At 40.3% G+C, this 25,101-nt stretch overlaps 1 protein-coding gene across 3 annotated transcripts in view; it reads left to right on the plus strand.

The window, feature by feature from the left end:
- Positions 1-25,101, plus strand: part of fat1a (FAT atypical cadherin 1a) — a 79,545-nt gene that overhangs the window by 9,288 nt on the left and 45,156 nt on the right. For all 3 annotated transcript variants that reach the window (XM_082537179.1, XM_082537178.1, XM_082537180.1), the window contains exons 3-4: positions 10,135-10,449; positions 23,469-23,530. In XM_082537179.1, coding sequence (XP_082393305.1) covers positions 10,135-10,449; positions 23,469-23,530 — 377 coding nt within the window. The remainder of the gene's footprint in view (positions 1-10,134; positions 10,450-23,468; positions 23,531-25,101) is intronic.

Raw genomic sequence — 25,101 nt, forward strand, 5'->3', positions numbered from 1 at the left:
TGTAGTGGTTGAGCTAGTCGACAGTGAGTGACTCTTGAAGAGTAGGAGTATCTAACAAATCCAAACAAAGGATGTATTGAGACTTTGAGAGTGACATTCATAAACCATCCAAGGAACAAACAAATTATTTGTTTCAGGCACAGATAAAGTAAAAAAAAAAAAGCTGTCCATTGTTGCTGTTTATTGAACACCATCTTGTCCTCATTTACATCAACTCAAAGTAGGAGGAAACCTCCCATGCAAGCCACGTCGTCTTCTTCTATTATGGTTGCTTTCCGTTGGACTGAGGGAGTCCATGGCAACTGTTTGTCCAGACATTCTCTGTGTTATTAAAAGCTCTGTGGTCACTGGATGAGTGCCATCTTAATTTAAACATACCCTCATGAAGGCTCATTCCTGGGTCTTTTCCCATTCTGCACAACAAATCCATTGCTCATCAGTTTAACTGGAAACTTTGCTGATAGTGACGTGATTTTTAACTAGAAAGGACTAAGAGCAAAATAACTCAGCTTTAGGGCTGTGGGATATGACCAAAATCTCATATACATATAGACATTTATCGTCCTGACAACGGTATCACAAAAATTTTACATTTTCTCTAAATTCTGTGAATCTCGGGCAGCTTGACTTGCGTGAAGTGTTTTCAGCTGTTGGAGTTTTCTTGAAAAAGGTGGCTAGCTACTGTTTTACATGTTGTGGCTCCAGAGGCCAGCTGGTATTACAATTTTGTGGCAAATGGCTCATGCAGTGACTTAGTTTTTTATGTATTTTACAGGTTTGTCTTTAAAAAGGCTTTGCAGTTAGTACTCTAAAAAGACTGAAAGCAATTTGAAGAGAGGCTGCCACTCCTGAGCTTTAATTCCTCAGCTGATAATATGGCTGTGGAGAAATCCACTGGGGAAGTGCGTGTGTGTCATAGGAATTTGTTAGGATTATACCTCTTCAAATTTCACACTCATCACAAATTGATGAGTTTCCAAATAAGCCTGTGCCTTTTATAGAGCAAACCTAGATGGCACTTCTGTCCTTAAGAAAGGCTAACAATCATTATAATCTTCATACAAGCAGCTGTAGAAACAGTTACATACTGTTGAGGTGAAAAGACATATAAATTCATATGAGGTCAACTTCCAGTCCTAGTTCAAACAGACTAGCAATAAAGCTATGCTTATCTTGATGAACCTGTGCAAGTCTCCACTCCTCCAAGCACACCTGACTCAACCTGACACACCTAGGCAAGGGTTTTTTTTTTATTGCCAGTGAGTAATCGTCTTAATTTTCCTCTGTCTGCAACAATCGAAGAAGAAGGCAGTTTCAGAAAAGACAGAGGTAAATGAGTAATGAGCAATCTTCACAGGAGTCCTTTTCCAGCACCTTTAATGAACCACTGTGTAACTGAGTCTCATGCTGTGGGATTCAGTATTTATTGGTGAAAGTCTTTATGATGGTTTGAATGTAAGAGTTTGGAAGAAGTGACTAGCACAACTTTGGAATCTGCAGTCACTTCTGTGAGCGCTAAGTCGACATCTGTGACATTTGTGCTATTTTGAAAACTCAGGGTTATGGTAGGCGTTTTGACTTCTGATAACTTAGGCCCTGGAGGGTAAAGGTTACCAAACAGGGTGAATAAAGTAGCCTGAGACAATTGAATTGAGTTAGTCTAATACGGAGAAAATTGTAACCTTTCAGAATAGATCTACTGATTCTGGCATTGGGAGCGACAGGCTACCTGTGGAAAACAGGGGGTTTTAAAAACACCCCTGCATTTTCATAACTTTGGCATTGCCCGGCTTAATGATGACTGCTAGCTTAATTAATGTTTACATTTACTGAACTCTTACTCAGAGCCGGCTCCAGACTGATTGACAGTATGCCGAAGAAGTTGTTCTTGTGCCTGCTTTTTGTTAAAACGGAGGCAATGACTTTAGTTCAGCAAAGTTTTCTGTTTTTTAATAGCTTATGCAGCAGGGAGGGATTATGTACCAGGTCAAGTCTAAATAATTGAAAAGGAACATGCTTGCAACAGGCTAAGACGGCTATAGTTAAAGCTATACTAAGAACCCTATATAATAATCACTATTTATCTCCTGTAGATAGCCAGTGTCTTTAGTGGTAGTATGTATTTTGGGCCATGTATTTTGGGAATATAGATGGAAGATGGAAGTGAACATTTTGATAGGGTAATATAGTTAATAATAACAAAAATTTAAATATTTTACTCCTTTCATTTAAAGTGGACTCTGTCACTGTATGCAGGCATGTAAGAGTTAAACTTTCTTTAAACATAACGCCTTTTTTTGTGCATTGTCAATGTGTTAGTAAACCAAACCATAACCCAAAAGGAACTGTGATTGAAGAGTGTGTCTTTGGTGGCTTTGATGAAGCTCTAGACAGGCCTTACCTTGAAAATCTACTCCAAGGAAGATGTGTCTCTGCTTGAAGTTAAATTGTGCAATGTACAAGTTAACCGAAGCAGTGTGTTGAGTCTACATGAGGCGCAGATGCTGATTGTATAATGTATGCATTGCCCTTTCTTGTTGGATAAAATATGCATTGCCCTTTCACTTGAAGCTGTTTGCAGCCTGTACTGTGAAAGGGTTCTTTGTGAAGGCAAATGAAACAGTTTGATGCATAATGACAAAGTCCTGTTCCATTAGCACAAAAAGTTGCCAGCGCTTCACTTCTTTTTCCATCATGATAAAATAAACAGGTCCTTAACCAGAATAAAAAGATCTACTCTTGTACGTGTTTATGCTCTGGATTTTGGCTTCTAGTTTAGTTTTAAAAGTGCAAACTGTTACCCTCTCACACCTTTAAAAAAAAAAACTTTTTAAAGCCTATATGTTTGAGATAAAAGTTAGACTGCTAAGTGGCACATGATCCCAAATAGTCTTTGCTTGAGTGCTGTTACTCTGGAGATGGGACCAAGAATGTGCAGCGGGACAAAGTTGATTGTAGGTTACTAAATGAAAAACACACTTTCCCTCGTTAAAAGTATGTTGTTCTCTCAGTCCATTAAATCTTTTTAAAGAAACCTTGAGCTGCCTTGCGCACAGGACATGCTTCATTGTGTGTTTATTCATGTCACGCTAAGACTCGTGAATTAGATCTTTACTTTAGACCTTTTGATGTATTTTAGTTTTCACATTTTTCACTTTGTCTTTAAATAGTGGCCCCCATGGTATACTTTGAAGTCCAGCACAACACCAGTATTGCATTTGTTCAATTTAATAAAAAGTAATGGATTTCCTTGTATGGGTATAGCTACTTTAAAGTCACAGATGCTGAACACAACCACTGTTCCAAAGATCAGTGTAAAGCATAAAGGACTACGAAAACGAGCGATATTTTGAAGCCGTTTGCATCCTTCCTGCAGACACATGTGAACATTTTCAGCATCAGGCTTGCTGTGCTAAATTATTCAAATGCTCTTAGACTTTTTTAAGTTTTAGTATCTGTTTTAGGCCTTTATAGCCAATTTGATTCTACCTGACAAGACCGACCATTAGGGCTGCACGATTAATCGTTAGAAAATTGCGATCTCGATTCATACTTATGTGCGATCTCATTTCCAAATGACAACGATTTTTAAAAAAAGGAAAAAAAAGATGACGATTGTACCGCATTTTGATCCGGGACGTGATCTGCATGAAAACAAGCTCTCACTCTTCCTGCTCAACAAATGACAAGGGCGGAGCCTTATACCACGTGATACAGAAGCTGTGCCGTGTGATGCTAAAATTAGCAGGGAAAAAACAACGGAGAGCACGTCAGGGATGACGAGAAAGTGACAGGAGAAAATCCGTCCCGGTCTCCACCCAAACATCAATAACGGGAACCTTATACAGCGCTTCCCTAGACCCGTCGAACTCCCGCAGGCACAAAGAAATTACGGAGGCTATCACTTATCACCTGACCAAAGATATGGCTCCCATCAACACTGAGCAAAACGAGGGATTTAGGAAAATGATCAACAACCTAGATAAACGCTACACAGTGCCGTCCCGCAACTATTTTTCTATTGTTGCACTACCTGCTCTATACACGCAGTGTCGAGCAACGGTGGAGACAGAATTTCAAGCAGTACAACATTTTGCGGCAACAACAAAACGTGAGACATTTGTTGTTTTTATGTTTATTTATTGTTTTTATGTTCAGTCTCAACTCTTACGAAGTTGATGTGCAGTTAATAAGTGCAATAAATATTTATACTGGAAAAGAAAATCGTGAGAGAATCGTGATCTCAATTCTAAGCAAGAAAATCGTGATTCTCATTTTATGCAAAATCGTGCAGCCCTACCGACCATTGATATACTTGAGTTTAGGGAATTGGGGCTTACAACAGGACTTTAACATTCTCAATAAAGTTTGTAAGGTCATTTTTTGGTCTGACAATTTATTTGACTATTACATATAATTATAGTGCTGACTATCATTTTTGTATTGATTGCCAGCACAGAAATGAGAAGAAATATATAACTGTAGGAGCTGCAGGCGTGAATCATCAGTCATTCTTTGAGGTGTAGTTACCAACACACAGATGCAGCCTTGTGAAGGGCGGCTGTTAAAAGGTATATGGATAGGAGGATGTGCTCATGTTTCACTCTAACAGCTATCCAAATAGGGCAGGGAGCCTTGTAGGAAAGGAAATAAAGGCTTGGTTCATGCAGTATTAGTACATTGTCTCTCTCAGATTTCCCATTATCACTGCAGAGTTGTTCCAAGCTAAAGATCCAGACATTTAGAAGGAAATGCAAGGAGACAGTGGCATAACTTTGTTGTTGTTAAAACCATAAGAAGGCACTGATTTTTCTTTTTAGGTTAGGTTATGTAAAATGAAAATATGGGAAACTAGTTGCTGTGATAGCATATACAATGATAATCTGGGTAGAAATAGATAAATACACCTCCACAGATGTAGATGTAGAGCCTCGTGATGTATAGAAATGAATGGAGATGGTGTCATTGTTATCAAAGGAACAGGCAGATAGCTAGTAGGTATAGTAGCTGATCCTAAACAATACTGTGATATTGAATCAAGGAATATTGCTCTGAGGTCTTTTTGAAAGGCCTTTGAAATAACAATGTTCCCACTAACAATGAAAGCTTTATATCATCTGCTACATCCCAAAAGCTATCTCAGCTGGAATTAATAGACATTTTTTTTAAATGGGAAGAGAAAAATCAATTCAGGTACATATTGCAGATATATAACAAAAGTATCAAAAGATTTTCCCCATCTTAAACATACAACTGAATGATTTTCATGTTTTCTTGATGATTTTTCTTTAGACAATGTTTTCTTTTTTTCTATTTTTACGTCTAAAGAAGTTCTGAAGTCATACCGTCTCCTATATAAAACCATATCCGTCTAACAAACTTCTCCTTAAGCCAGCTGTGGGCAGGAATTTTTCGAGTTCTACAAGTAATTGCACCTTCAGTGATGCATGAAGTAAAATGAATCGGTTCCTCAATAGGTTGTATTAGTTTGTCTGGTATGTTGAATGAGATAAAAAGCATATATTATTTATGTGATGATGTGACACCCTGATAAGCTGTGAGACCTTTCGCAATTATGATGACTGAGAATCTTTGTGAGTCATGTCTGCTTATAATAATGTTATGTAAATGTATTTTATGTGTGCAATTATTGGAAAGATTAGCATGTCAAAGTTTTAACCACAGTCGCTTATTTCTTATTGAATTTAACTATGAACTGCAAGAAAAGTTAGTATTATTATAGTATACATGATAAAATTGTGATAAAATAGTTTAGTAGGTAATAGGTTACATCTTACTATGCAGTAATAATAGAATAGGTAATTTTAGTAAACCACAACTATGAACTATAAGTCAAACTAAACTCTGACTTACAGAACTTTGACGTTTTTCATATTTCAGGCATTTTTAGCATTAAGGCTTAGCATCCTTAAAACAGATCTTGACTACAGATGTCTGGGAACTTTGGGATGATCTGATATCAAGAGAAAGCTTAGTTTGGGACTCTTTTATTACTCTAGACCCAACAAGGAGGTAGTGGAATTTGAAGCATTTTGCCAGGACTGTGGAAAGAGAAGGGATGGTGGGGGTAGGGGGCACTGTGAAAGTTTATGTAAGCTTGGGAGCTCAAGGCCTGAGAAGGCTGAGGAATGTGGGGTAGAGGTGAGACAAATTAATGTATCTAGTTCAAAGCAAACCCCGACTTTTCAGCTGCAGAATAAACGAGGAAGTGGTTCCTGTTTGCTGTTCACAACAAACATTTCAGGTCGTTGATGGTCAAATGCAAACTACAAGAGTCAGGTCAAACATGTGCGAAGAAATCAGCAGTTTCCAACAGCTTTTCCAAAGCAGATTACTCCCCTCTTCATTCAGTGGCTAACTCTGTCTTTTCAGAGAATTCTTATTGAATAGATTCATCGGGTATCTGCACAGGATGTTGATTTAGCAGTGATTTCGATACACAAAATACCCGCTGGTCTCGATAGCTGAAAGTCTTTTGGCTGTCTCAACACTCGACCACACTGCCACTGTGCTCAGATAGCTTTGAAGAACAAAGCCAGAGGGAAGAGAAAAGAGCAAGGGGAAAAAAAGCGGAAAGCAAATCTGGCAGAGGCTGTTGCACAGTCTGTTTTCTTTCTTGTGGCCCAAGGGCAGGTTTTACTTCTGCCTTACTGGGTATGTCAGGTATATGGAATGGGTGTGGCGACTAAATTCTTCAGATTCATTTTTCATGTGCTTTGTTTGAAGCTTTTCACCCAAGGCCATAGCAGAGAACTTTCTTTATCTGCTGTTTCAGAAATTAAAGGTCAAGCCTAGTCAGTTTTCTTTTTAAATAAATACGAAGAAAAACTGTTTACTGTTGCAGTAACTGTAAAAGTGTGGCCTCTAACCCTTGCAGGATCCTCTTTAAAGTTTGTTTATCTTTTAAATATGATGTTAGAGTGTGTTTTTGTTGGTAACTACAAGGTGAAGATCTGGGAGCAAAATGTATGACCCGGGTGAAAGTGGAATTGCTCTGTTACTTTTTTGTCTGCCACTTGTATAGATAGGCAATCACCCATGGGCATCTCTTTGGCTCAAGTACAAAAGATGGCTCATACTTTCCCAATTGTCTGTTCTTTTCTCTGCTGCTTTGTCTTTTGATGTTCATGTGCATGTGCAAACATGACCTTTCCTCTGCCACACCTCCTCTCCTCACACCAACCTCTTTTTCATTTTACTCTTTAACATTTGCTTTGTAATGTTTTCCTTTCTATTACTGTCCTTAGCAGATGTCTAAAGCATGCATCCCACTATGCTTTGGCGTTTCTGCTCAGGATGCCTCACATAAGTGTTCGCATTTCTTATTTATGGCAAACATTTGCAATTTCCTGCATGTTTTCTTCAAGTAGCGGTGCATTGACATTTCTGAGCTTTAGTGCTCTTATAAATTAGTCATTCATGGTATTTTAATAAATTATGTACTAATTTATTATAATCATTTTACATCTGTTTTTAGGGTATTGTTTAATTTTTCAAAAAGTTTCCCTCCTCTGTGTTGTCAGCTTTAAGTCATTATATATGCTACAATGGGCTCATCTACTTTGCATTCTAGATTTGCTGCCCAAAGTTGTCTTTGCCTGGATTCTCAGCTTTGGGAGCTACCTATTTTCCCTTGCCTGAATACCCCTTCTTATTACAAGCCTTAAGCTGAGAGAGCTGTAATGATGACTAATGACAAGAGAGGATCCCAGAAGGAAAAGGCAGGGAAGCTAAAGTAAAGCGGGGCGTGAGAATAAATTAGCTGTACACCCCCAAACTCCCCGCCCATGGTAAATTTGAGAGTTTTTGTGACAAGTCATTTTGGGTATTATCTCTATTTGGAGGTATCTTATATTACCCAAGGTAAGAAATATGTCTGCTCTCAGTAACACTTACTTCACCAGCACATTGTGTGTGAAGAAAGGCAACAGCAGCACAGAGAGAGCCTATTTAAACTACTTCATAGCGCTGGGTGATGTTTACTTTAAGTTATAATGTGTACATTGAAGGCTTTCAGTAGAAAGCAACATTAGTGTGGTGTTAGTGAGATGTGGGAGGGGATTAATGATCAAGGCTCTGGCCTCAACATCTTGATGGGCATCCGGCAACGACCAAACCGTTTGAACCTTTGAAATTTGCATTTATGATTATATGGAGGCTTCTTATCGGGACCACCAGGAAGTGTAGTCCAAAATGAGTAACCAACCTGATAATGATACAGCCATGATTCACTTTTATTAGCTTCATATAACTGAATCAGAGAAGAACGATAAATCCTCATTGACGTTATCAAGGTTATTGCAAATAATACAGAGACTTAAATAGCTGCTGGTATAAAGGTTTCCATTGTTTGAAAAACATTCTGGTATTCTTTTGCCCTTCAAATATGGTGCTTGTTGATAATAATGGGAGTTCACATGTGCAAGATATCCAGATAATTTACTGTTGCAACATTATTGGCAGGCAGTGATTCATTCCCTGTGCTCTTTGTTTTGGATTTACGGTTCTTAAGAATGTTTGATGTTGATGAAGGAACAGAAAGGTGAAAAAATATCACAATGTAGCCTCAGGATGCATTTACATTGTGTGACTAACCAAAGTGTCTGCTATTAAATGGAATTCACAATGTTTGGAGTAAAGTGATTTGTTTGATTATAAGCGAGTAATCTAAAAAGATGCATTATGCTCACAAAGAACTGCATTACAAAAAACTAATGGTGAAAACTAATGGAAAATAAATTGAAAGCAAAAGCAGTAAGAAAATGGAAAAATTAGTTACACAATCGTTATTTGTAAATGCGGTCATGTTGCACTCGAGAGTCCGGTCATATGTTGGTGTATTAAGCAGGTGTTGTCAAAGATGCATTTAGATCCAGTCTCTGAGGCCACTTTCGGAGGTGCTATTGGCCACGCTTGGCTGCATTCTTCCAGGGGCATTATGTGTCCTGGGTCACACTTAGGACCACCTACTCACCTCGCTACCCTGATGTGCCCACCGCTGGCAAAAAAAAGTTGGATACCATTCATTGTATTAATTGCACAAGTCATTTTAAAGCACTTTTAAATGACTGTAGACTACCTGTGTGTTTTATTTTGTTCAGTTCGTGAGAATTATATGAACAGAATGAGTCGGTGTAGATTTAAATTTGAGGTTATTGTGGAAAACAGGTCAGTTCTGTTAGCCTGCTCAGCTATGTGGGCCTCTGGCATATGGGGCTGGCAAACAGAAATAATGTGGGCTACGTGTTTAATTGCGTATAATCCTAGGAAGTCAGATCTCACAAGGAGTTGACATATTTACAGCTAACTACTTGAGATAACCCAGGACATATGTTAATGCCAGGTGGAAACAGGGTCCATAATCTGTATTTCTTTTCACCAGTAAACTAACACTTAGTCACAAGCACATGTCCTCTCCCCCAAACTGAGACACCTGCCCATACTGAAAGGCTCACACAATAACTTATCCTTTGTTACGGTACATACTGAGAACTTGTGAAGTCAGATGGGGATGAAAAGCTCTGAAGTATATTCACTCATTTAAATGTTGCTGCTAGCATTTTCAGCAAGAACTTTCACACTGCCACTCTGTTTCAGGCATGTTAACATATTAAAACACATGAGGATTTATTGAGTCAAGCAGTTCATTGTTCAAAACATAAGAGATGCACTGTTTATGAAACCAGTGTCACGAAACTAGCTACATAGCATATACACTGTTAGCGTTTTCACAGTGCAGAATCTGTCGATCTGCCATTCTTCAATTAACAGTTGTAAACATGTATAACTCATACATGTCTCAAAGCTCTTTTGTGTTTGCTCAGCTGAAGGTTACAGCCTCCACATGGCAATGAAATGTAAACAGGAGAGCGCTGACTGTTGTAAATATGCCATCCTGACATGTGTCAGGCAGAGTCCTTTCAATCAGCCCTTACATTTGGCTGTTCAGGGGCAGCTGGTGTTTACGCTCCTGTTCTGTTCATCACCCCAAATCGCTTTCAGAGATCACTGATAGCGCCGACAGCAATGTGAGATTCAGGGTCATGTGTTGCATATAAAAATGTTCTGCAACATAATGAAGACTTACCAGTTTCCGTCTTTTTATTTTTGCAGGTATTATCCGAACGCAGGAACTACTGGATCGTGAGACAACATCGCACTACTGGTTAACAGTCTACGCGATGGATCGCGGTGTGGTGCCCCTCTCTGCTTTTGTGGAGATCTACATTGAGGTGCAGGATGTCAACGACAACGCACCTCAAACCTCTGAGCCTGTCTACTACCCCTCTGTTATGGAGAACTCCGCTAAAGATGTGTCAATCATCCAGATCAATGCAGTCGATCCGGACGCCAAAGCCAGCGATAAACTCACCTACAAGATCACCAGCGGGAATCCCCAGGGTTTCTTTGCTATTAACACCAAGACAGGTAAGATTGCTTTTGCTGGGATAGAAATTCGAGCCACTACAGATTGCATTATTAGAGCAGGAGATCCCTGCTGTTGAGTCATGAGCTTATATTGTGTTTCAGAACAAATTATAACCCTGAATTACAGCTGCTAGCAGACTACTACAAGCGCATCAGCTCATAGGGTAAAAAATATAGACAGCAGCACTGTCTTACCTGGATTACAGTGAGATGATTTTCCTGTAAACGGTGGAGACCCTGAATGATAAGTGATGAACAGGAAATAGCCTAAAACGCCACGTGCATTTTCCTCATCTAAACACGTCTGCTTTAAAGGCCAACTATAAATGTAGCAAACACAAAGTATTAACTTATCCTTTGATTTTGAGACATACTGTGGTGTACTGCCGACAAGGTGGCGAGCTTCTTTGAGGTGTCCTGTTTCCTTTCTTGTGAAAAGGAAGAGCAGTGTGAACACACTCACCCAGAACAGGAGTGGGTTGAGCCTACTGGGGTTTTTCCACTCTAACACTCTAAAGTGTGTACTCATATGGCACTCTGGAAATGGTGTGATGATTAATATTTCATTGGGCTCTTTTAAAGTTGCCCGAGCAGGCTATGTTTAGTTGAATAGCACAAAATATACTTGTAATAGGTGCAAAGTGAAGCTCATGTACAGACAGGGCTCTTCTCTAAATCTGCATTTTTATTGATATTAATCAGACTCTGAATTCAAACACTCAGAAAGTGCGATCTAGGTTTGTGCTAATATGTTGATGCTGCCTTTAAAAAATGTCAAATTAATCAACTGACATCAGTGTAAAGTTTTAGTAATGGGATGGTTACTTCTGGATGTCTTGGAGAAAATGCTTTTTCTTTCTTGCTTAGTCTGCACACAAGTGTGCTATTGATCATTGCATGCTAATGATCATTAGACTGAAAGAGGAACGGATAGGGCAGCAGTTGCTCCAGTTTGTCCTCACTGACGTGTGTGGTCTTGTTTCCCAAGGTAGCCACATCAACAAACTGGAGGTATTTTTGTTGGAAGTGGCAATGTGAGTTTTCTGACCAAATAAGGATTCATCATGTAGCGTGCCTCCCAAACAAGCCTCACAGCAATATGCCGGGCACTCCCCGCTGCACAGGAAGAGAATGAAAAAATAAATGATGCAACAAAAGGATAACTTACGAACATATGGTCAGTGTTTTGTCTGCATGCATGACAGAAATCAGCTTACACCCGCTGATAAAAAGTCTGGGACGGTGAAATAGAAGTGCTGGGAGGCTGAATATTTATCTTGCAACAAAGTCTAACACTGTTTTTATAGTAGATTTTAGACAGTAGAGAATTTTTTTTTAAAATCTGTTATGCCTTTGATATATTTTAACAAGGCAGCATGTTTTATTTATTTATTTCTTCCTCACTGAAGATGACCTTTCTTGATTCAAGCTTCGATATATTTTGGTTTCTGGATTTGTATAAATGCTCATGGTAAAACTTGCAGTGCATCACTTATTTAGCAGTTGAAAAAAGTGTTCTTAGCCCACATATCTGAACTAAATATTTCCTGCTCCGAGGATTACAGCGTGTTTATGAAGCTTATGGCCAAATCCACTGTGGACTAGGGCTGCCACAAACGATTATTTTGATAGTCGACTAGTCACCGATTATTTTTGCGATTAGTCGACTAATCAGATCATCATCCATTGGACGTAAAACTACAGCTTATTGCACCAGCAGCATCTGCTCTTATATAACTATCATTAGCTTACAGCTTTAAGCTTTTAAGGTGCTAACTAAAAATAAAGACAAGATGATAGTTTATTCAATTTTAATGAAATTTGCAGATTGTTTCGGTGAAGTTTAATAAACTCCTTGCTATCTAAAATATAACAGGACACTGGAGTATATTCTGGAGCATCTCACACTTCTGATAATCAGCTGTCTGCTTGACGTTTATTCAGCTGTGTAAAAACTATAACTTTAATCTCAGCCAAACCGATTTACTCAGGAACAAATAAAATACAAAAAAAAAAAGCCAAACAATAACATTTTAAGTTATCTAAGTGACTCATATATATTTAACCTGAGTAGCGAAAGACGGCGGTGGGTTTGAAAACGATTTGCGGGGAGTCCGGTGTTCTCCCGGCGCTAGTGAGCCTAGCCCCCGGCTCGCTAACGAGCTAGTGGGTAACAGATGTCTCCGAAAACGTCGGAGCGCTTTTGAAAATATGTGGTGTCCTGATAAACTGAGCAGATATTTGAGGTTTACACAGCTACATTCTCGCCTGAAAATATGTTAAACGTTTAATTTGTGACCCAGAAAGAATAATAAGAGTAACATTAAAACTAACTAGCTGCCGCCATTGTTGGAAACTGCGCTGGGCCGCGCTATGAATTCTGGGACACAGCTGCTCCTTCTTCTTCTTCTTCTTCTTCTTCGGGGTTTAGCGGTAGCTGACATCCTTGTACATGCAATGCTGCCATCTTCTGTTTCAGTCCGTTATTACACTCTTAAATCCTGCTACTTATTCCTGCGTCTTTTGTGATCTTACAAAGCTTCAAACGACGCGTCGACTATTAAATCAGTCGTCGACGATTTTGATAGTCGACGTAATCGTGACTAGTCGACAAATCGTGGCAGCCCTACTGTGGACACAACGTTTTTTACGGTATAATTTGCAGTATCATTTTGTGGTTCGTTCTTGTGACTGTCAGAAGAGCTCCTGAAGAAGAAAAAAATGGTTACACTGAAGCAAAAGGATGAGACCCGTTCATGCATATCAAAGCATGTTAAAACTTTTATCAGTGGGACACCAGAGCTCTGTGCGTCAGGTTCAACACAGAGTGGTTTGGACACGGAAAACCTTGAATCACTGCTCTGTGTCTCTGATTTACTTTGTCCTCTCTGTATTTGAAGATGGCAGCACTCAGTGGAAGTGGCGCGGTAGGTGGGCAGTGAGAACATGAGAAAACAGGGAGCCCAGTATAGCTGAGTACTAGAGAGGAAAGCCGTTTTCCCACATGAATCGGATTTTTGTGACATTGTTCAGAGTTGCTTGTTCTCACATGTAGAAACAGGAGGCTGTCTGCATCAGGCGTGCTCTTGCTACTAGAAATCCTCCGTGGTTTAGGCTGAGGTGGCACCCGGTCAGAGTCTGCAAGAGGCAGGACACGTGATGCACACTCAGTTGCCATGAATTCTCCCGAGAATTACCTGCACTATTTATACATTTATACATTATCCAGACATTGCACTAGGGAGCTTGTGATGTGAGGTCCTTTCTTTGTCCGGTTTAACTGATTTGGACATTTGCATTCTCACTTGCAACTGCTCCAAGTAATGTCAGAAAAGCTCAGAGCTGTAGTGCATGTGTGAAAATGACTTGACTCATATAGAGTGCAATTTTAAGTGAAAGACTAGAATAACCGGGCATTCTTTGTAGAAAACCTGGAGCTGTTTTATTTATTTATGCCTGTGGTATTAAACAAAGATCCAAAATAGCCTGATATCGCTCTATATTATCAACTCAGTATGACATTCTAACCGCATATTACAGGTTTTTGAAAATGTTTAAATTTATGCATGCACGTCTCTGTAATTACATGTTCTAAACTTGCATTGGAAGCATAGGCCCTGTCTTGGCACATCTACAAAGCTCTACAAAGGGGAGGGAGAAAGGAAAAGACGTTAAGGCCTGTGTTTTTTGTGTGGGTTTCCAAACTTCATAGGCATGTGTTCCAAGCTAACTATCTAGCCTTCTATCATGGGCTAGGCCTTACGCTGCTTCCAAGCAGCCCTGTCGGATTCAAGCAAATATGATGGCCTCACTTGACGCCTTGTATGGCGTTGGTTGTCCTTTTTTCACACAGACCCACACTGGCTCAGCAAAGCTCAGGATGAAAGGCTTAGGTCTACTTTATTTCTGCCAAGTAAACAAGTCCTGCTGTTTTGGACAATCCCTGACTTTAGTTTGTCATTAAAGTGCAAGGCCAGCTCTTCTCTATAGCAGACAGTATTGCAGTCCCAACATCTGAAAGCTAAGAACTTAACCGCCTGACACAGGCTCACTTTTGAAAGGATTGAAAAAGAGAGAAAGCAGAAACGAGGCAGATCTGCATGGGGAGAAAATTGTGTCAGTCAGCTGGTTGTGAATTATGTCTTCTGTCTATGTCTAAATCAGTATGAGATCAGTGAATTTAAATAATGCTGTGCGGGTCTAAAATATTGAAAAGACGAACCAGCGCTCAGTTGTGTGGTGGCACAGATCTCATCCCTCCCACGGACATGACCACAGTTGTTCCAGGCTCTCCAGGCTTTATTTGGCAGCTAAGAAGAATTGAATTTCCAGGATGAAGACTGTGGGCTTGGAGTGCGCAGATCGCAGCAGAACGTGAGACACATACGTGTGCGCACACATGTTGTTTGTGTAGAATTCCACTTGGTTGTATTACACAGTCAAGCTGTTTATTACGTGGTTGTACATCTAGCATCGTGATAGTTTGTCTACGTATACTGCACTTGAGACAGCCAGCCCACTTGCTGTCTACTTTTATTTTCTCTGCTCAAAGGATTTGTCAGTACTGTGAGCTAGTTCATCAGAGGTTGTTGACACGAGTTGCCCACCTATTCTGTGGGAGAGTAAGCAGCGTTCATTACCTGGTGAATCACTCTCTCTCTTCTCTGAAATGCTGCTGCTGTGCTCTGACTTAGTGGACTTTGAACGAGGGTCTTATGCCAGAACATGCATTTGTTAGAAAAGGGCAGCCAAGCAGAACTTGTAGTCAGAACACACACTGCATGCTCATAAACACACACACAGGAAGATTTACATGTCTAAGCAGAGGAAAGAGTGCCGGAGTAAAGATTGCTATGATAGCCATCTTATCTTGCTGAATGCTCATTACTCCACTTCCTGTTGTACCCATGCAGCCTTTCTTTGTGTAGCCTTGGTACTTTCTAACACGTCCTTAATTGCCCTAGTGTTGTCATCGACATTTTAGAGTAGATTATTATCGGTGTGTGCTAACAGATAGAAAGGCTGCTATCTTGATATTTCTGGTTAATGTTGTAATTTCGATTAGTTAACACAAAGATTTTCTGACTGGGAGCCGAAAAATAAATGCGATTAAGAGGTGAGGGGTGTGTGGGACATAGGAGTTTTAACCTCAAACTAAGTGTGTGAGTGCAGACGGGTGAGAAGAGAGTCCCGGGGAGCAGGACTCTCACATGCCTTTGGGAGGCCTGCTTGGTAGGCACAGGGAGTGTGACAGAGAGCTGAAGCCAGCAGCCAGAGATCACGCGCTGCAAAAAGCTGACCGCATGAAAGAGCGCGCTGGAGAAAAAGGCAGCTTGCAGGCAGCCCTTAAAAATCCTTCCACGGGGTGACCGACAGAAGCTTTGTGAGTTTTACTGCTCTTGTTGACCAAAGACTGCCTTTGAGTTATCAGCTGCACTAAACAAGTTGAAACCTTTAAAGAAAGTACACTGGTGTAAAGAAATGAACGAGATTTATGACACATGAAAAACAGAGAGCTTTGTAGTGAAAATGAAGGAAAAAGTTTTAACCTTATGATTTTGTTTTCATAATCATTTGAAGTCAAAAAATTAATATATATGAGATTTATGGTCATCACGCTTAAACTTCAATCTATGATAATGGCATCTTATGCCTTGATTATACTCCGTTGCGGACACGGACAGCTGGAGACCCGCTGGCCAAATAGCGATTCCTGTTGTAATTCTTTGAAGTCCGCTTGAAGTCTGCTGCCTGGGGCACATGCATAGTTGGTGCATTGTAATGTAAATTCTCCATGGACAAGTCTGCACAGTCACAAAAAACAGGCAGGCACATGGATGTACACATGAACCCCTGCACTCACCGTCTGATGATGAAATTCACATCACTTGGACCTGAGTGGACTCGTGGATGCAGAAAGTAGAATTGAGGCTTAACAAAATTTGCCACCAGACGGTGGAAGCAACAGCTGACTGACAGCTACCTATGCATGACTGTTTTTACCCTTCATCCCAGTTGTTAAACCCCAATGAAGAGCGATACGCCCAGGTGAATTCTCATTATTGAAATTGTATTGAACAGTTCCAGCCCTTTTCTTCTTCTGAAGCTAGAAGCTCATTGCTAACAACTGAAAGATATACTATAGGTGATGCTTTGGCAAGCTTGGATGCCATGGACCCAGGGGATGAACTTAAAGGTCAGGGAAACAGTCGCTGAGATTTGCTGCTGTGTATCACTCACTTTTTGTGCCACTCATGTCAACTTTCAATAACGCCTGGGATGAGAAGAGAAAACACACATGATGTTATCTATTGTACTTTTTATATTTTACATTTATATTTATTATTTATCTTGCACCAAGGGAGTGGCACTCCAATTTCGTTGTACTCTGTACAATGATAATAAAGGCTATTCTATTCTTTTCTATTCTATTCTATTCTATTCCATTTTTTTCTATTCTATTCTATTCTGTGGTTTACCAAAGGCCCAACCACTATCAGGGGAAGTGAGATAGGAAATGTTTACTTCCAACAACTTCCTGATTATTTCCTGCGATTCGAGGTCAAACAATTGTCACTGCTTTCAAAGGACAATATGAGAAACAAATCGTGAAAAAGGAGATTTTCCACCTAAAGTGTTTTGGTGAGCTAAGATTTAGATATTTAAAATAAATCCAATCTGGAACCTTTGTGGTATATCTCTGTTCTCACTGTGAAAGTCATTGTCTTTTTTTTTTGCAAATAGTATCAAATGCCATAACCTTGGATTTTCAGAGAAAACAGATTTGAAAATGAAATTGGAAGAAAATTGACTTTGTATGGAAATTTTTGTGAAAGTAGAGCAGGAATGGATGGATGAAAACACCCGAAGAGAACTGCGATTGACTCGGTGCAAAGTGAATAAACAAACTAATGAATGCCAGATGAGCAACCCCATGACCTAAATGCAAGGGAAAAAAAACATGTCGCTGTAAAATGAAGCACACTAACTATGACAACCACCCGTGTCATTAACACAGATCAGGTGATATCTTTGATTTAATCTTTGAGTGATTTGGGTTTGCAGAAGGCAGCTGAGTAGATAAAATGCTATTCCTGACATTACAGTCGCACAGTCAGCTTAATGTGCATTGTTTTGGTTTGTTGAGTTTGCTTCATTTATATCACATATTTCTTAAGTTAACTGTATAGATGTGGAAGTAAACTTGTAAAAAGCTTAGACATGTGTTACCTCGGGAAGCTCCTGTCCTGTCATAAGGTGATGTGATATAGGACTGCTTTACTTTCTCCCTACATGCATTCACTATCTCAGCTGTGATGTTAAACTGTACCAGCATCATCTTCACTGTTGGTGTGTTATCAGTGTTTTTGTTCAGAAAAACTGAACCTGGTCAGGCTGAATCTGGCTATACTTTATATTCGAACATGTTCTGCTGAACACAGTGTGCGTGTGTCTGTTGTTTGGTCGTAAATGTGAATAAAATGGTCGAGCTGTTAAGTCCTGTACTGCTAGCATCACCTTTATCCTGCTGCCGTCCTCTTTCCTCCTGTGACCTGTGTTTTCTATGCCGAAAACAGTCTTAAGAATCTTTTCATGACAGCAACCTCAGATGCTTCCTTTACTTAAAAGCATTCCTCCAAAGGCAGGGAAAAAATATTTGCCGGTGAGGTTTACCTCAGCCAGTTTGCTTTACAGGTTAAGTCATTGTGATTGGTGGCTACCGGCCCTAGCGGTTACCTGTATGTGTTCTGCCTTGCAGATCTAATTCTTATTAGCCTGAACATTGATTATGTCTATACATTTCACAATTGACCTGTCTTAGTTTCTCTGTTGCATCCTTGACAAAAATTTGGAAACCTTAACCGCCAAATTTTACACAATATGTTTTCAGATTAGAACTACGCCCTGCTGCTAAAAGGTGCTGAGAAATCGCAATCCACACCCTCTTAATCAATTTGACTAAATTAAACAAAGCTCTTATGTTTGTGTCAGTGTGCTTTCATTAGCTTACGTGGCTTCTCTTGGTTGTATTTGTTAAATTCTATCTGGTGAGGAGATTTGTTGAACTATAGCTGCTTTTAAGGAGCATGCCTCGAGAAGAGAATTTTCAAGATATCTTATTCGGCAGCATTTTCCAGACTTTTCTATTAAAAGTGAACAAGGAGTTCCTGTTTTGATGTAACCTTCCTTTATAAACTCACCGTCTGGTTTTGGTTTTTAGTATCAGTGTACCAGATCAATCTTCTTAACAACAACTTCTGGAGTGTATTTCTGTCACGCAAGAGAAACTAGTGCAACCCTAAATGAAAGAAAAACACGGTACACACACCAACAGTGAGCTAAAATGAAATAAGTGAGCATAAATTAGGCAAAAAGCACACAATGTTTTGTTTTTAAAATTAGTTTTTTCCCCTTTGCTTTGTTGGAAAGATGAGGGTCTCGTTAGGGAGGCAGCCACTGTGATGGTAAGGGAAACAATAATGTGCTACATGCCTTATGTGCACAAACGAAATTAGTAATGGCAGCAGGGGCGTGCATGCCTCATTGGCACTGTCAGTCAGACATCGACAAACAAAAGGAGACCAAAATCATAACAACAAAAAGTTTATTAATAGAACTTCTAGGCATTTGTGACATGGCGGTGTCATATTACGCTCTCACCCTTTTTTATCCTTGGCTAGCTCTTTTTTTTCTCTTTCGGCCAGAGCTCAGCGTCAGTTCATCAGCGATACTAAATGTCTCCAGCCACTGCAGACACCCAGCACATTCCTGATTGTCTGGAGTCACGGCTAAATGGATGTCACATAAATATGTGTGTCACTCTCAAGACTGCTAATCTCAACAGCAATTAACCACCCTAACAATGCCCTGGACTCCTTTACTCCCTTCAGGCCACCATTTTGGAGCAGTGGTTGTAGAGCTCAAGGCCATGGTTGAGAGTGCCACTGCTGCCTTTCTGTTGTTTTTCTACCCCTCTCAAAACAGCATGGCTATAATTACTGTCGGCCCAGCTCAGCCCACGCCTGAGGATGGCTTTTCTGTGTGTAAGTGTGTATGAGAGTGTGTGTGTGTTGTGACAAAGGCTGCGGGTTGAACGTGCAGACGTCGTTGGTCAGCTCTGGCTTACTAACTAACCATTTTACAGTTCTTTAACATTTAAGTAGTGACAGAGTGGAGGTTTGTGGAGGTAAGGCCTGCATACAGGGACCACTCCTGGCAAACAGGTTGAGATTTACTGAACATTCAAAGAATTATTTTCTGCAAGTGATATCAGCAGCAGAGTATTAGAGTGGGCGGCAAGTCCCTCGGTCAGAGATCTGCCGGCACGCTGGCAGCATGTCAGACATAAATGGAACAGAAGCAAACAAAAGCTTTTTAAACCACAACACAACTTGCATCAAACAGCTTTTCTCGTCCGCACCAGATGCTACATATTTTTCACATTTAATGTTTGATTCCACTCTCAGACCTCAGAAAGAGCGCTGGTTTCACGCTCCATCAAAATTCTAAAATACTTAGACCTTAAACATTTGAGAAAGACCTGAAGTTTTTGGCTTAACCCAAAGCTTCAAGTCTGTCCACTTCATTGATTTACCAGATTTGTCTGGTATTGTGACACGGGAAAGTGGTTTCTAAACTGGTCCAGTGAACCGTGGAAGGATGAACAATTAGCCATTTAGCTTCCCGGGCGGGGCTAGCATTGTTGTTGAGCTGTTTTCAAGCTGTGTGCTAGAACTAAGGAGGAGTAATACAATAGAAGAAGACAAAGTAAAAGAAACAATGCTGACTGTATGCACCAACGGCACTGTAGTTTGGTTTTTGTGCTTTGCTTTGCTCTTAAACCCTGCTTCGCCAGCTCCTCTGCATGGCTACACATTATCGACTTAAAGTTAGATATAGCTAGTCCACTGTGATCGATCAGGAAAACCAAACACCCTCACACACAGAAATCTGTTACATTTAAGACCAAGTATTGACAGCTCAGGAAACTCGAGATGAGCTTGTAGTTTAAACACTTTCATTAAGATGCATTGCCCTGAAACCGCCTTTGTATTGGAGAGCTGAATTCACTGATTACTCCATTAGCATTAAAAGTAAAGCATCTGCTTTGAGAGCAAATAGTTTCTTTAAAGTCATTTTACTGAAGAAAAAAAATGTAAAAGCATCTTTTCAATGTGACAGTTTTCTGATTTGCCTTTTGTTGACACTAAATTGAATGACTTTGAATTTGTGGCTCACACTGAGGTCTGAAAAACACGAGCATTTAATCAATTAACTGAAAAAAGATTGAATGTTAATAAAAATAATCATTAGGTAAAATCCTACGCACCAGAAAATCTTTGTAAAAGGGCACGAGGTCATACTAAATGATTAAGGGGATTTGTTTACTGTGTGAAAAGGCTTTTTCAATGCAACCTGCTACTGAATGTGTCACCCTGCAGTTCCAGCTTAGTTCAGAAAAGATTGACATTACAGATCATATAAGTTCTTTGTTTTATGTTGAGGTCGACAGAGTCTTTACCACGTGAACCATTTTAGCTCATTTTTTAAACAAAACTTCCATCCCCTCTTATTTTTTCAAAGCAGATTTGGCAGTGCTGCCGGAAAAAAAAGGAAGGGATTATAATAGAACAAAAATATGCACCATTTTTGAAAATGCGCTCGTACAAAAAAGGAAACCAGCAACGGTGCTAAATTTGTGTCATTAAGTTATCATCTTGTGTGCCCGCTGCTGCTGAGTCAATGTTTGTGAGACGGTAGCTCTGGACGGTCTCTACAAAGCAGGACTGAAACTCGGAGTGGGATTGGGATGAAGGCCAGGTCCTTGTTCTTTTCATTGTATTTGGTTTTGCTTTGTTTGTTGCGGCACCGACACATACGTTTACATCACAGGCTGGATTTTTTTGATACCTTGCTCTGGTTCGATCAGGCAGCTGATTTGCAGAGAAATTATAACTTACACATCCAGACGTAATGTGGTTAATGATGCCATCTGTATTCAGCGGTACAATACATACTTAGAGAGAATAGTTACCTAACTCAAGCACGCAGGGGAGCTTAAAAACATTACCATCCATCATCTCCGGCCTCGCCGAAGCACATGAATAATTAGTCAGCGTGGCCTGCTTTGATGATAATAATCTTACAGCATGCAAACCCATCTAACCCATGCTGATTCTGTGCTCTTTTGCAGAAGTCATGCAAGAGTAATCCCAGCAGCTCATATAAATTTACCAAACTTAATTTGTTTTGTCAGTGCTAGTGATGTCATATCTTACACTGGTGAGCGGGGGGGGGGGGGGGGGGGTTAAAAGAGGTGTTAATTTAGAGCCCTCATTCATATGTGCATGTTCAAGATTTTGCTTTAAAGTAAAATCTAAATTGGTTGCCCATTAATATGTATCCACGTGAGGTAAGCAGAGCAAAATATGGGTTGCAGCTTGAGGAAAGGTGTTATTGCACTTACTTTTTTCCCTGACCAGATATCAGTAGACGTATATCTCTACAGCTCACTGTGAAGATTAAATAAAGCCTAAGAAGAAGAGGATAAAAAGAGGGAGCAGGAGCAGCACTCACTTATATCCACGAATCGCAGAGCTAGGGAGGGCTATTTCAGGAGCTGTAAGTTGTGGCCTGCTATTCTTGTTGCAGGCATATGTGCCATTGATGGGTTTGGGTTTCGGAAATCCTTTGCTTTATGCTAATCAGGCGCAGTGTGGCAAGCAGGCAGCTATGGTGCGGTCGAAGTTGGCATGTCTACTCTATACTCAGTGTCCTGACAAAGTTGCAATTACATTGGGAGTGAGAACAGAATGCTGCCTATAATGTAGCAATACCCTTCCCCCCCTTCTTCCTCTTCTCTTTGCTTCTCTTGTTTGTGAACTTGATTGAAAATTGGATTCGTCAGGAACTCAAGATTCCAGCTTGTTTTATTTTTACTTTTGTCAAAGCTCGGCGTAACAAGGTTTCCCTCGTGTGATTGATGTCACACATCATCAATCGTCCTACTTAAACTGAGTGATAGTGCTCGACAAAACTGTTGAAAGGCTTTAAATAGCAGTAGGATCTCACTTTTGCCTCTTGTATAAAAGTGCTCAGACCTGCGGGTGATGTCTTACTGGCTGTCTATTATTCAGCTTGTGGAAAAACTAAAAGTAGGGTGTCAAGCCTGTGCTGCTGTTGGGGTACTATTTTCAGGTCAATGTGATATTTCCCATACACAAGACAGTATACTGGGCTGTCTGGCAACAGGATAGGCCAGGAACAAGGAAGACCACAGGGAAAGCACTTATCCAGACGCAGTCTTTACTCACGGGTGACTGATGACATATCACCAGGGTTCAGAGTATGTCACCCAACAATGAGTGGCAGGATTGTTTTTTTCTTTGGTCAGTCAAACGTTTGCTTTGCTGAGAACTTTGGCGTGTTTATAATTTAAAAAGCAGACATTGAGACCAATCTGGCTGATTAGCATGCGGCACATTTTGGACACAGCTCTGTTCATGGTTATTGGTTAAGAATATATATATATATATATATATATATATATATATATATATATATATATATAACTAAACACTTGCAATAACAGTAGTGATAATGATATTATCCTGACAGAATTTGAAGGGTTTTTTTTGTCTTTTTCTGACAAATGAATTAAACTCAATATGTTATCATAACTCCAAACAATATGAAGTTACACTCAGATCACAATGAAAAGTCTGCCAGATCAACTGGTTAACTTTACTTACTTTACTTCTGCTGTCATCATTAAGTTCCAGTGTTGAGCGCCAACCAAATAATTGCAGGTGTTCGATTATTTGTGTGCACACTGCCATGCTGCTTTTTAAATGTCACAGTTGTGGTCTTATCTTATCTATGGCATAATCTTTAATTTTGTATTTAAAAAAAAAAGTGGCAAAATCTGAGCAATGCTTGTTTTCCCTTAATTTTATCGTTATGTCGTTTATGTATTTTTATGTATAATTAATGCTGTTTTTGCCGATTGTCTTTTCCAGGTTTGGTTACAACAACTTCCAGGAAACTCGACAGAGAGCAGCAGGACGAGCACATCCTCGAGGTGAGCACTGCATTTCAGCTCATTTTCAATTCTAAAGAAACCGTCTTTAATTCATGTGAAAATGAATGAGCAGCATGATAATTAGAAACCTTTAAGGTCAACGTGCTCCAGTTTAAAGAAAAAAAAATCACACTAGAGAGCTGGGCATTTTCCCTTCTCTGTGGTTTGGCATTTGCAGTCAACTTTGGCTGCCTGCCACATGTTGCCAACAAAAACGATCTTCTTGGATATGCAAGAGAGCTCTTTCAGAATAATTTCTCCTTGTAGTGATTTCCGGACGGGGTAGGAGGAAGAGGTAGGAGGCGTGTGGGAGATCCTGGTGACTGTTGCTTTGTTCCTTCCCACTGTTCCATCTCGTGGATGGAGCGAGCTGGAACAGGAAGCTGCTGTCAGACCAACAGGCCGACGTCTAAACTTGCGGGTTTTAATTGAGCGCGGCTCCATGCGCTCCCTCCCTCGCGCTCCCTCCCTCGCGCTCTCTCACCACAGAGCCGAGGCTGATAATAGCTCTTTTAATTGTGTTTCCGGTGGTGGCAGGGAGCAGATCTGACGCCTTTTAATTATTGTTAGAAGTTACACAATTCAGTGAGCTCTGGGTGACATTTAATGTGCTGGTGTATCTGGTGCCTAAGCAGTGTCGTATTTCATACTCCGATTGTACACTACACTGCACTAATTGCATTACATGACTGAGAGTAAATGATAGGGATAAAAGTGGGGGAATAAGGGAGGACTGTATTCCTTTAGGGAGCTGGCGAGTGAACTGAATGTAAGAGAAAAAAATGCTTTGCACTATATTTGTTGAATGTGGGTGGACTATATGTTATCAAGGTCGAAAACACACAACTCCTGCAGCCATTGTTTTCCGGTAAAAGCTAAATTGCTGCTTCCAACATTTGGGTTTTGGAATTAGGAAGTTCGAGAACCTGTCTGGTGCAAAAAACAAACAAACCCAGAGCCGTGTAACTATAGCAACTTAAGAAGTTTGTGCATGTTGGTTGCAGGTTATTATGAATTCAGCAGGAAGCTCTTTATTGGTGCAGCAGCACAAACCCTTAAACCCTACAATTTGGCATCCGGGCGCAAGCAGAGCAAATCAAATTGAAGTCCTAACTAGTGAAGTTTTTTTGTGCTAGCCTGTTGTAGGAGAAGAAACCAAACATGTGGGACCATGTGGAACATGTGGAGCAATTAGGGTGGGGGCTGTGTCAGCATTGTTTGCTCCAAATGCCAAGAAGAGTTGGAGGGAGCACAGGGGGCCTTCAGCTTTTATGATGAGATGGATGGGGGTTGGTTGTTGTCGTGTGCCTGTGTGTGAAAGAGAGACAGAGAGAGAGAGAGAACTAAAAGCAGAAAGGCAGTGGGGGAATTTGAGAAAAGGCAAAGCTGCTCTTGATAGATCTGAGTGTGGGCTCTAGCGGCAGGATCACAGGCCTTCATCCTAGAAAGGAGGGGGTGGGTAAATAGCAAAAGTGGGACATGCCAGGACATGCCGAGGATTTAGGCCTGGGACTGTAGAGAGCACATTATAATGTAAAAGCAGAGGTGAATGGACTGCTTGCATCAGTTGT

This window comes from Aulonocara stuartgranti (genome assembly GCF_965226115.1).
Source record: "Aulonocara stuartgranti genome assembly, chromosome: 6".
NCBI lineage: Eukaryota > Metazoa > Chordata > Actinopteri > Cichliformes > Cichlidae > Aulonocara > Aulonocara stuartgranti.